At 46.6% G+C, this 12,152-nt stretch overlaps 2 protein-coding genes across 2 annotated transcripts; both read left to right on the plus strand.

Moving 5' to 3' along the window:
- The first annotated feature begins 1,177 nt into the window (after nt 1-1,177).
- Nucleotides 1,178-5,956, plus strand: LOC127773590 (probable alpha,alpha-trehalose-phosphate synthase [UDP-forming] 7). The gene is made up of 3 exons (XM_052299712.1): nt 1,178-3,384; nt 4,143-4,416; nt 4,973-5,956. The coding sequence occupies exons 1-3, from the start codon at nt 1,337-1,339 to the stop codon at nt 5,348-5,350; spliced, it is 2,700 nt and encodes an 899-aa protein (XP_052155672.1). The 5' UTR covers nt 1,178-1,336; the 3' UTR covers nt 5,351-5,956.
- Nucleotides 5,957-10,137: 4,181 nt separating this feature from the next.
- LOC127774623 (uncharacterized) lies at nt 10,138-11,689 on the plus strand. The gene is made up of 3 exons (XM_052300903.1): nt 10,138-10,623; nt 11,240-11,328; nt 11,408-11,689. Exons 1-2 carry the CDS (start codon nt 10,271-10,273, stop codon nt 11,298-11,300), a joined length of 414 nt encoding a protein of 137 aa, XP_052156863.1. The 5' UTR covers nt 10,138-10,270; the 3' UTR covers nt 11,301-11,328; nt 11,408-11,689.
- Nucleotides 11,690-12,152: the final 463 nt, after the last annotated feature.

The following is a 12,152-nucleotide window of genomic DNA, read 5'->3' on the forward strand; positions in this document are numbered from 1 at the left end:
GTGGCGTGGACGGTCGTGGTCATCCACGTCATCTGCGGCAGACAGCTTGAGGACGGCCCACGTGGCCTCGATGAGTCAACCATGCAATTAATGTGGATAAGGAGTTGTTTTTTCTTTTCAAGAAATGTGGATAAGGTTTTCCAATAATTAGGCTATGGTGAAACATTTTCTCAAATATTATTTCTGTTATGAGAGTATTTTTTAATTATACGTGAGAGATTTTGGAAGAAGTTATAACTGGGCAGAAGCTACTTTACTCGCTACTTTACTATAAGGCTGTATTCTTTCTTTCACTTTTCCAACTTCTACTCCATTGTTTGTCGAACTGTTAAACGATGTGTTTTTTTTACAAAAATCTTCTGTAGAAAAATTGCTTTTAAAATCATATCACTTTTAAGTTTTTATTAATTAATAATACTTAATTGATCACATATTAATGGGCAACGCTGTTTTCCATGCCCAGAGAGAGAGAGGTTCTCGAACACAACCTAAATAGGGCTTAAATCCATACCACTTAATAATATTCTGCGATAATTTTTTGCTTGTGTTAATACTTGAAATTCGAACCAATTCATCGCATTCCAAAATTTCGAATCGCAATGGATACGCTTAACAACATATGACGTGGCACCCACCGCTACCGGACACGTGTTTCACGCCCTGCAAAAGCGCCCCTCGTTTTGCTGCTGTTGTTTGGCGTTCGTTCGTTCACCCGGGGGAAGAAAGAAGAAAAGGACGACCCAGACCTCTCATAAACCGCCGGGCAATTCAATTCAAAGCCTCTCGTGAGGAATTTCCCAAAATACCCCTCCCCCCACTGTAGGTATGGATGGGTTGCTCGGTCCACCTCGTCCGTCCATCGCGTGGGCCCCACACCGACCGAACGCTATCCCGGACGTCCATCCGGTGGGCCCCGCGGTGTCAGGTGGCAGCGTGACGCCAGCTGGCACCGGGGTGTGGGGGCGCCCCCCTCCCCCCTCCCCACTACCTTATCCTCTTTTCCCGATGCAGCATCACCTCCCTAGGCCCGGTCCACGGTGGACCCAGAGGCTCACCGGAATGCGGGGCCCCGCACTGTCGGTGGGTCTACGGGGGGAGGCGCCGTGGACCGGGTCCACCCGCCCCGAGGGAGAGGAATATACCGCGTGTGTGCGCGTGTGTTGTGCGGGCTCGTCTTCCTCGCCGCTCGCTCGCTCGCCTCCTCCATTTTTTTTTTTCTTCTCTTCTTCTTACGAACTCGAAACGCGAAAAAGGGAGTAGATCAGATCAAAGACGCGGAGGAGGAGGAGGAGGAGAGCTAGGGTTTGGATCGGGAGAGAGGGCTAGGGTTTCAGCCATGATGTCGAGGTCGTACACGAACCTGCTGGACCTCGCGGCGGGGAACTTCGAGGCGCTGGGGCCGGCGGGGGGAGGGAGGAGGAGGTCGTTCGGGGCGAAGCGGATGACGCGGGTGATGACGGTGCCCGGGACGCTGTCGGAGCTGGACGACGAGGACGACGAGCCGGCGGCGACGAGCAGCGTCGCCTCCGACGTGCCCTCGTCGGCGGCGTGCGAGCGCCTCATCGTCGTGGCGAACCAGCTCCCCGTGGTGGCGCGGCGGAGGCCGGGCGCCGCGGCGGGGGGGTGGGCGTTCTCGTGGGACGACGACTCGCTCCTCCTCCGCCTCCGCGACGGCGTCCCCGACGAGATGGAGGTGCTCTTCATCGGCACGCTCCGCGCCGACGTGCCCGCCTGCGAGCAGGACGAGGTGTCGCAGAGCCTCATCGATGGATTCGGATGCGCACCCGTGTTCCTCCCCGCGGGGCTCTACGACCGATTCTACCAGCACTTCTGCAAGGGTTACCTATGGCCGCTGTTCCACTACATGCTCCCCTTCGCCTCCGCCTTGCCGGCGGCCGCATCCGGCGATGGCCGGTTTGACCGCGGCGCGTGGGAGGCCTACGTGCTCGCCAACAAATACTTCTTCGAGAAGGTGGTCGAGGTCATCAACCCGGAGGACGACTACGTTTGGGTCCACGATTACCACCTCATGGCGCTGCCCACCTTCCTCCGCCGCCGCTTCAATCGCCTCCGCATCGGGTTCTTCCTCCACAGCCCCTTTCCCTCATCGGAGATCTACCGCTCGCTGCCCGTCCGAGAGGAGATCCTAAGAACGCTGCTTAATTGCGATCTCATTGGATTCCACACATTCGATTATGCGAGGCACTTCCTATCTTGCTGTAGTAGGATGCTGGGGATAGAGTACCAGTCAAAGCGTGGATACATTGGATTGGATTACTTTGGCCGCACTGTTGGAATCAAGATCATGCCAGTGGGAATCCATATGGGTCAATTGCAATCAGTGTTGCGATCGTCCGAGAAAGAAAAGAAGGTTGCTGAGCTGCGGCAGCAATTCGAGGGCAAGTCCGTGTTACTTGGTGTGGATGATATGGATATCTTCAAGGGAATCAACTTAAAACTTCTTGCGTTTGAGAATATGCTGAGGACGCATCCCAAGTGGAAGGGAAGAGCTGTGTTGGTGCAGATTGCAAACCCAGCACGAGGGAAGGGAAAGGATCTGGAGGCTGTCCAGGCTGAGATTCGGGAGAGTTGTGATAGAATTAACAAGGAGTTTGGCCAGTCAGGTTACAGTCCAGTGATTTTCATTGACCAGAGCGTGCCAAGTGCGGTGAGGCTTGCATATTATACGGTTGCTGAGTGTGTTGTGGTGACGGCTGTGAGGGATGGGATGAATTTGACCCCATATGAATACATTGTCTGCCGGGAGGGGATACCTGGCTCTGAGTGTGCACCAGAGGTGAGTGGACCAAAGAAGAGCATGTTGGTTGTGTCGGAGTTTATTGGTTGCTCACCTTCACTGAGTGGAGCCATTCGTGTTAACCCGTGGAATATCGAGGCAACTGCAGAGGCACTGAATGAGGCCATCTCAATGTCAGAGCGTGAAAAGCAGCTGAGGCACGAAAAACATTACCGTTATGTCAGCACCCATGATGTTGCATATTGGTCTAAGAGCTTTGTACAGGACCTGGAGAGGGCTTGCAAGGATCACTTTAGGAAACCATGCTGGGGCATTGGATTGGGATTTGGCTTCAGGGTGGTGGCCCTAGACCCACATTTCACAAAGCTTAATTTCGATTCAATTATAATGTCCTATGAGAGATCAAAGAGTAGGGCTATATTTCTTGACTATGATGGCACATTGGTGCCACAGGCTTCGCTCAACAAGAATCCAAGTGAAGAATTACTGAGGATCATTAATACCCTATGCGCAGATAGAAATAACACCGTGTTCATTGTCAGCGGGAGAAGCAAGGATGACTTGAGCAAAAAGCTTATCTCATGTCCAAAGCTAGGCATTGCCGCAGAGCATGGCTACTTCTTAAGGTACAATTCCTTAACCGTAGTCAGCTTTCTTTTCATTGCCAGTACAATCTGCACTTTTTTCCTAAAATAGAATCTGCACTTTACCATATATACTAGAAAGTCTTGCATTATGCACTAGCATAAAGCGTGCCACATGCACCTTTTCAAAATACGATTCTGAGCTAATAACAATTTATGTTATCAGAATGGAGGGCATTTTATCTTTAGAACTTGCGTAGCAGATCCTGATCTTACTTTTATGTAAAAGTCCATGGCATCAGCAAATATTTATAGGTGCTTCTTAATTGTCAATTTGGGCTTGTGTTTTTATTACTCCCTCCGTCCCAAAATATAGCAACCTAGTACTCCCTCTGTCCCAAAATATAACAACTTTTAACCCTCAGGATTTGTCCTGAAATATAACAACTTCTACACCAACATTCTCTTCCTAACCAATCACAACCCTCCACCATTCACTTTTCCCACCTACCTCCATTACTCATCCAATCACAACCCTCCATCATTCACTTCTACCTACTTTCTTAATAACCGTGTCCAACTCTAAAACTTCTTATATTCTGGGATGGAGGGAGTACTAGATTAGACACAACCTAGTAGAGTTTAGATTCCTACTATAGGTTGTGTTTAATTTAGTACTTGGTTGCTAAATTTTGGGACAGGGAGTAGCCAAGGACATTGATGATAAGTGAAGTCCCATCTGATTCCCTCTTGAAATTACGAAAAAAACGGATGATGGAATGATTTCTTTCAATATGTAGGTGGACTAGAGATGAAGAATGGCAAACCACTGCACAGACCTCAGATTTTGGATGGATGCAAATGGCGAAGCCAGTGATGGATCTTTATACTGAATCAACTGACGGATCCACCATTGAGACTAAAGAAACTGCACTGGTGTGGCACCATCAGGATGCTGACCAAGGTTTTGGCTCTTCCCAGGCAAAGGAAATGCTTGATCACTTGGAAAGTGTATTAGCAAATGAACCAGTCTCAGTCAAGAGTGGCCAATTCATTGTTGAAGTCAAACCTCAGGTACATTATCTTGATCTCTTACATTCCTTTCACAAGTACATTGTTATTCTGATCATGAAACCACATATTTTTGTGCCTTTTGTGGAGAACAGTTTCTGTACCAAATAACCTGACCATTTAATTCTCATTTATATGATGCTCCTCGAGATCCAGCTAATTCTTTTGCATCAATCGTACAAACCGTTTTTTTTTCCATTACGGTATAGAGCTACAGGGTGATCATGATGGATGCAGATATGTTGGCTTCACATTTTCTTTACCCTGTTGTTATGCCTTTTCAATTTCAGTTCACCTTGCATTCTGGTGTAGACTTATTGTTGGACAAAATGCAAGATATCTGATATCATAACTAAAACAATGCTGTTTTATATTGTCTCCATGATTAAAACAGAATTTGTGAATTGCAATGGAACACTTCCTATGTTGGCCTTCTTTATGGTTTAATGCTATACATGTCACTTAACAGTTTAACTTCACCTGCTCCAGGCTTTTCATTTGTAATATATGCATTGGTGTGCATTCCTCATTTATTTCTTCAAACTCCTTTGTGCTGCAGGGTGTTACCAAAGGGCTCATAGCTGAGAAAGTACTCACATCAATGAAGGAGAAGGGGCAACTGGCAGATTTTGTATTATGCATTGGTGATGACAGGTCAGATGAGGATATGTTTGAAAATATTGCCGATGTCATGAAAAGGAGCATTGTTGCACCAAAAACTCCACTGTTTGCATGTACTGTGGGCCAGAAGCCAAGCAAAGCTAGGTTTTACCTGGATGATACATTTGAAGTCGTCACCATGTTGAGTTCACTGGCGGATGCTTCAGAACCAGACCTTATGGCAGACTTGGAAGATGACTTGGCCACATCAGTCTCATCAATAGAAATAAGTGACAGAGTGGTATCTTTTAGTAATTTAAGGACAGAAGGATCTTAGTCTGGTGTTTCTGCGTTGCTTTTCTCGCCGAAAAAGTTCTGTTGGAACTGAGTGAGTGTTAAGCAAGATGAAACACTGCAAGATTAAAGATGCTACAGGGCAAGGAAGTCGAATTCTTGGGTTCATGATTCATTTTGGTGAAGATGAGGGTAAGGGATTAAAACATGTAGCTGCAAATATTCTGAAGTCCGGAAAGAGATTACAGTTTGAGTAGCTCCCAAATAGCCTCATTATGCGTTTTGTTACGGCGGCATTTACTACCAGTCGCTGCTACGAAGATTCTTATGTTCATAGCTGACCTGTCATGTTCTTTCCATTTGAATACTTATCCCAAGGCTAAGTAGGAAGCATCGGCGTGGCAGAAGTGCATCGGTGCAATATGGGGGAATATGAGGGTAAATCTTGTGACAGGTTAACTGCAGCTTGTGATTTCTTGCTTGTTAACCTGGTTAACAGAAATCGTCTAGTAGGGAAAAAACTAGTGATGCTTTTCGTTTACTTGTAATGTTGTGGCAGTGTGGAGAATGACATTTGATTCATTGTTTGACAGCATTATCTGTATCATCCTTATATGTAGCTAATTTATATTGAGTTCTTTACAATTAATCACCACTTGCTGAACTTCCATCTTGCCATTTCTTTTAAGATTTTTCCTGGACGAGATTCCTGGACTCTTGGATGAGTTGGCTGATCAATTATCCTCATGATTAGAACTGAGATTTGCATTAGGGATATAGCCTATAAGACAAGCTTATAAAACAAAATACCATGGCAAAGTTTCGCTATAACTATATCAACGAAACTATAGGGTGCATTTTATTTCCACTCAACACAACATCGATGGGCTTACTTGGGCTGCATTGTCGTTCCATACTAAGAACGTTTTTCTAACTTTACTCCCTCTTAGCTTTTACTACCCTTTTTCGTAAATGGTGCATTTTTTTCGCTTTAAAGAAATCATACCACCTCCGTCTCATTATAAGTACAATTGTGGATTTCTATGTCCAATGTTTGTTCGTGCGTCTTATTTAAAAAAATTATAAAAAATAATCACACACGAAGTAATGTTTATGTTTTATCATCTAGTAACAATAAAAATACTAATCATAAAATTTTTTTAAATAATACAGACGGTCAAATGTGGACATGAACAGTAAAAAGCTACACTCTTTTTGGATGGAAGTAGCATTAACTTTTTTAGCTAATACTTAATTAGTCATGTGCTAATCCCTTGTTCTATTTTGCGTACCTAGGGAAGGGTTCCCAAATTCCAACCCACACAATCGAACACGACTTTAGTAGAGTTGGCAACACAGCGGGTACGGGTTTCCCAGGAGAGCCCGGTGGAGAGGGTGTGCTCGTGCCCTTGTCTAGGGCCTCGAGAGTCGAGACACCCGAGCCTTGTTCCGGCGTGGCCACTATGCTTGGGGTAGCCACGTGTCCAGGGCACCCTACATGTTAGGGGCTCCCGTTGCCAAGTAAATATTTTCTTGTTACATTGGGAAAGCTTCTCAAAGACGTCAATGATAAAGAAGTTCACGATAGACATGGTTCAAAAGAGGTGCCGATGCTTGCAAGTGACATCTTCAACACCTTAAAGATATAGATCTTATAGGTTTTGACTCTCTTCTTGACACCTTGAAGATGTAGATCTTGTTGGTCTTAGTAGGGCCCATGGTACCCCAGGATCTTGAGGGGTCCCACTTCTCCAACACAATTATACAGAAAGAACATATTTAGAGATGTGATGCGCCATCAAGGCAACATGTGTTCAACTTTTCATCACATAATGGCAAGCATTTCTAGAGTACTCCATATTCCACAATCATCTATTGTTTAATTTCTTTGTATTTTATTTTCACCGAGAAGGCCGAAAGAGGCCATCCGAATGTATTAAGAAGTAAAAGTTACAAGAAAAAACAACACAATACACCAAGGTGCATGGCCACACACCATGCGCTACCACCCAAGCACAAACCACTGAGGGTGAAGCCTAGCACCAAACGACCTCAGCTAAGCGTAGCCGAATGCCGCTAGGCCTACAGCAACACCACAGAGACGAGATTCCAAAAAACGATGCCACCACGGTGGTCACGACATCCAGAATGATGCCATCGCCTATCTAAAAAGTGGTTTTCACCCAGAGATGCTCGTCAAGAAAGAGAGAGGGCAACCTTGACAACGCCCCAATGAGGTTACGACGCCCGAAGGCGTAGCCGCCGCCAGTCCGGTGAACCACCAGACTAGGCTTTCGCTTGGGACCTTACAACCTTGACTGCAAATCACCGTCCAACTCAGAACCACCACACAGACGGATGGTAGCACACAGCTTCCACCACACCACACCGATGCCCCTCCGTCGGCCGACTCCATTGAACCACCGTCCCCGAGAGTTGGCCCAGGACCCCTCCGTTCTACCACCCGCCGGCCGCCTCGCTAGTTTTGGCTGAAGGAGAACCCGGGACTAGGTAGCATTGCTTCGGCAGCCTGAGCTTCCCCCGCTGACGAGCTGCTGCCTCAATCCAACCTAGAAACTTCCTGCAAAGAAGAGGATGAGCTCCAGGAAGGACGAGGGTGCTGACTGGTAACAAGAAAGACGACACACCGCCGCCAGCTCCCTTTGCACTGCCATCTGGCTGCCGGTGGCACTGCCGCTCCGGACCGGCGCCCCCATTGTCCGGCCGCCGCACTTCACCTGGCCACCGCGTTGGCATCCCGGTTGCTCGGCCACCGATGCCAAGCCGCCACCGAGGCCTGGCTGCCGAGGAAGACAGCCCACCGAGCCCAAGGGCTGCTCACACACCGGGGAACCACGGTCACTGCGTCTTGGGCTGCCGTCGGCCGGCCGGGGCGAGCGGGTGAGCGGGGGCGTCGCTGCCGCATTGAGCGGCCGCTGTCGAGCCGCGTCCGCGCACGGGCTGGCCACGCCACCGTTGCCCCAAGCGCCCGCCGCCTCCGCGCATGGGCCGGCCACGCCACCACTGCCCCAAGCGTCCGCCGCCTCCGCTCCCGGGTGGGCCACACTGAGTCGCCACCGAGCCGCAGTTGTCCGCCGCCTCCGCGCTCGAGCCGGGCCGGCCGAGCCACAGCCGCCCGCCGCCGTGCCAGATCCAGGTGAGGGATGGCCGGATCCAGCCTTGGGGCGCCGGATTTGCCGCCTCCCCACACCTCGCTGCCGTGGCCGCCTCGGACCGCACCGGTGAGGGAATGGCGCCCCGTCCACATCGCGCTGAGGAGGGGGACGCCATGAAGAAGAAATGCCTCGCCGTCGCCTTCCCTGCTTGCCGCCGGCGAGCTCCGGCGGCGGCGAGGTGAGGGGAAAGGAGCGGAGGCGCGGGCGGCTAGGGTTTACTGAGCCGCCCGCGCGAGAGCGACGTAGGGAGAGAGCGTTTCCCCTATCCTTTATATTTTATTGCCAACCACCATCTCACTAAATGAGGTGCATTATAGTGTTCTTTTTTTCTTCGTCCTTAATCCCTTCAAAACAACCTAACAATTCGTTCCAAAAAAAAGAACGGTAGAATAGAAAATACGAAGTAATGCGGCACCGCAGTAATGCCATCTTAATCTTAATGAATAAAAAGAACGACTTAATCACATAAAAGATGATTTATCAATGACTTCTAGCACACCAGCTTAGCTCTTGCATATTTACATAAGCCACACCTTTATTGGAGGGAAAGCTAGATGAGCAGATGTGGATAAGGGAGTTGAGTAGTCCAAACTCTAAAGTACAAACAACATAAAATCATTTAATTTAAAGTAAAAAAGATTCGGTAAAAGGTGGCCATATCAAACTTTAGTAACAGAAAATACCCCTAAACTGCAGTTCCCTCTTTCGTTTATTTTTGAAAAGGCAGTCAATGCAGATGCATGAGGCAGGGCCACACACACACTGCAGTCTGCCTTCGCGGCACTCTTTTTGCCCCAGGACTCACACCGCTGATACTTATCCTTTTTACATGTACAGTTAGAAGGCACGAACTGCATGAGCAGTGAGATGGTCAGTACAAAACCACACATGCAGCTAATAAGCATGCAGTTCTGCAATGGTATCTCTCGTCTGAGAGCGGTTGGTTCTTCGATCGCCTTCATTACTTTACTTTTTAAAGTCGTATTCTCCTATTACGATTATAATGATTTTTTTTTGAACGACTCGTACGAGACGGTGCGAAGTTCTATTGATAAAGCAGGAAAAAATTACAAGATTACAACCCTGGAGGGTCATGACCAGAAAAAAGGAAAAAAAATACAACTCCACACACCGACAGCGCCAACACACACAACCAGGAGGAGGCTAGCACCGGACCGGCCGCCGCTTACGATTATAATGATCATTATTTGCTTTGTGAATGTGTAAAAGTGTTCCAGACAACTTGTAAGGGATAGTTTGATATACCAGATAATTGAGCAGAAATCAAATCCTGATGCATCCCTGCTGCCTAGTACTACTTACATACATACATCAGGCAGTCAAATGCTGATGCATGAGGCATGGCCACACAAGCAAGAAAAATTTTACTGTATTTATGAGGTATCAAATCTTTTAGTGTAAATTTTCTTACTCCTAATATCAAAATATCAAAAGATACCAAAATTTACGTTAAAAAATGTAGTATACCTCCTAGTATATACAAAAGAACTGTAAAATCATTTCACAAACAAATATACCTGGCTTGTTTTACCAGTACAGCCAGAAGGCACGCGCTGCGTGACAGACGACGGTTATACGAACCACACAAGCATCCAGCATGCAGTTCATCAATCAGCAATGGCACCTCTGCACCATCTCTTCTCCGATTCTCACCTCCATATATACAGCCATGCCTGCTGTTGAATTCTTGAGCAACTAATCAGGCCACACAATTTCAGTCCAAGTACTAGTGCAAGATCGATCAAGTGTGAGGCTGGGTTGAGACAATGGCTGGGTTTCACCGCCTCTCCCTCGCCTTCCTCCTGCTCTTCGTCGTCGTCGCCGGCGACCTGATGATCTCCACCGCCACCGCCATGGCGGTGGGTACATCGGACGACGACGGCCCACCTATCAAGATCAGTATGCGGTACGCCAACGCGGAGGAGTCGCGGTGGCTCGACAGCTGGGCGGAGAAGACGCAGTCGGCCGGCGGCGGCGGCGGCGACGACTTCGAGGTTCGCCGGGCCACCGACGAGGAGTCGGCGCGGCTGAACCGCATGCGCGCCGACGCCGACAGGAGGGCGAGGGACGGCAGCGGCTTCGGCTTCGACGGCCACATCGAGTTCGACGATGACCATCCGTAAATATTTTCCTCCGTTCCATATTATAATTAGTTTTTGTCTTAAGTTAATACTACATCCGTTTTAAAATAAGTGCAACCGTAAATATCCATGTTCAACGTTTGGCCGTCCATTTTATATAAAAAATTTATGAAAATTTAATCACACATAAAGTATTATTTATGTTTTATCATCTAATAATAATAAAAATATCAATCATAAAAATTTTCAAATAAAACAAAGATATGAACAGTGCAAAACTGTATTTATTTTAGGACTGAGAGAATTTCGTTTCATATTATAATTTGTTTTGATTTTTTCTCAGTTAATATTTTCTTAAAAAAATGATCGAATTTATAAGAAAAATATAAAAACATTTTCAACACAAAACAAATATATTATCATATGTATTTAGTGTTACATTTGATAAAACTAATTTTAGTGTCGTAGATGTTTTTAAATTTTTCTATAAACTTAGTTAAACCTAAAACGTTTCACTATGAAGGCGGTATAATTTTGCTTTGCTTTGTTTGATTCGTGTTGGGGTCTGCACTGCAGTTACGGTGAAGTTCATGTTAAATTTTGCTATTCATGTTGAATTCATGTCAAATTTTGCTTGCTTGTGGTGGTGTGCAGTTTTGGTAGAGTCGTCGTGACGGACTTCCCTCCGTCGTCCAAGCCGAAAGATGATCTGTGAAGCCAGAACAAGTCCCACTCGCGCCGAGGTAAGTAGATTTAGGAACTGTGGGTTTTTATTAATTCTTGATGATGCACATTGATTTAGAATCTCCTTTTCCTCTTCAGGATGATGAGTTCCAGTTTCCTTAGGACGACGAATTAAGCTGAATACCAACAAGCTTATGGATTGGAGGCCGGCGGGTTCATTGCACCAGAGTCTTCAGTTTCTAGCTTTGGCTCTTCAAGCCTTAGTATCCTGGGCAAGACCCAAACTATCTTCAGTTTCTATCATGTCGTGTCCTCTTAGCTTAGTTAAACCCAACCTCTTAAAGGTAGTGGTTTTCAGTCAGTGTAATCGGTCTTCGGTCAGTTAAAGGTGCCTTTTCAGTTTCAGTTTGTTCAATTGCAGTTCCTCTGTTCTGTCTTTCCTCAAAATGTTTCCCTGCTTAAGTTCTTTCTGTGATCATCTCCGCCTTTTATCCTCATTTCTGCCACTTGTAGTTGTATCTTGCTTTCGTTTCTCTTTTGGTCCTTTGACGGCAACCTGCATTTCTTTTTGATTGAGTGGATGACACTAAGTCAGGGGTAGAACTAGAAGGCAAGCTTATTGAACGAAGATACCCCACGTTTAGCTATACTAGATGGATACCATGCACGTTGCTGCAGGAGAATTGTGTGATATGAGTTCTAAAATTTTCTTTCTTATCTACTATATGATTTTTCTTTCACGTGTTTATATATTTTTGTACCTTTATCAATTATCCAAAGGTTATAAATAATTGGGTTGTATGATGTGGCTTTTGGAGGGATGATATGCAATTTACACCCTTGATGAATCATCGAAAGGCTAAAAATAATTGAGGTAATGTGA

The sequence above is a fragment of the Oryza glaberrima genome, chromosome 5 (genome assembly GCF_000147395.1).
Source record: "Oryza glaberrima chromosome 5, OglaRS2, whole genome shotgun sequence".
Lineage (NCBI taxonomy): Eukaryota > Viridiplantae > Streptophyta > Magnoliopsida > Poales > Poaceae > Oryza > Oryza glaberrima.

Bases quoted from the DNA above. Each gene is read 5' to 3' on its own strand.
- LOC127773590 (XM_052299712.1), top strand. From the start codon at position 1,337: ATGATGTCGAGGTCGTACACGAACCTGCTGGACCTCGCGGCGGGGAAC. The intron at 3,385-4,142 runs GTACAATTCCTT...TTCAATATGTAG, and splicing joins GAGCATGGCTACTTCTTAAG to GTGGACTAGAGATGAAGAAT. The intron at 4,417-4,972 runs GTACATTATCTT...TTTGTGCTGCAG, and splicing joins TTGTTGAAGTCAAACCTCAG to GGTGTTACCAAAGGGCTCAT.
- LOC127774623 (XM_052300903.1), top strand. From the start codon at position 10,271: ATGGCTGGGTTTCACCGCCTCTCCCTCGCCTTCCTCCTGCTCTTCGTC. The intron at 10,624-11,239 runs GTAAATATTTTC...GGTGGTGTGCAG, and splicing joins GAGTTCGACGATGACCATCC to TTTTGGTAGAGTCGTCGTGA.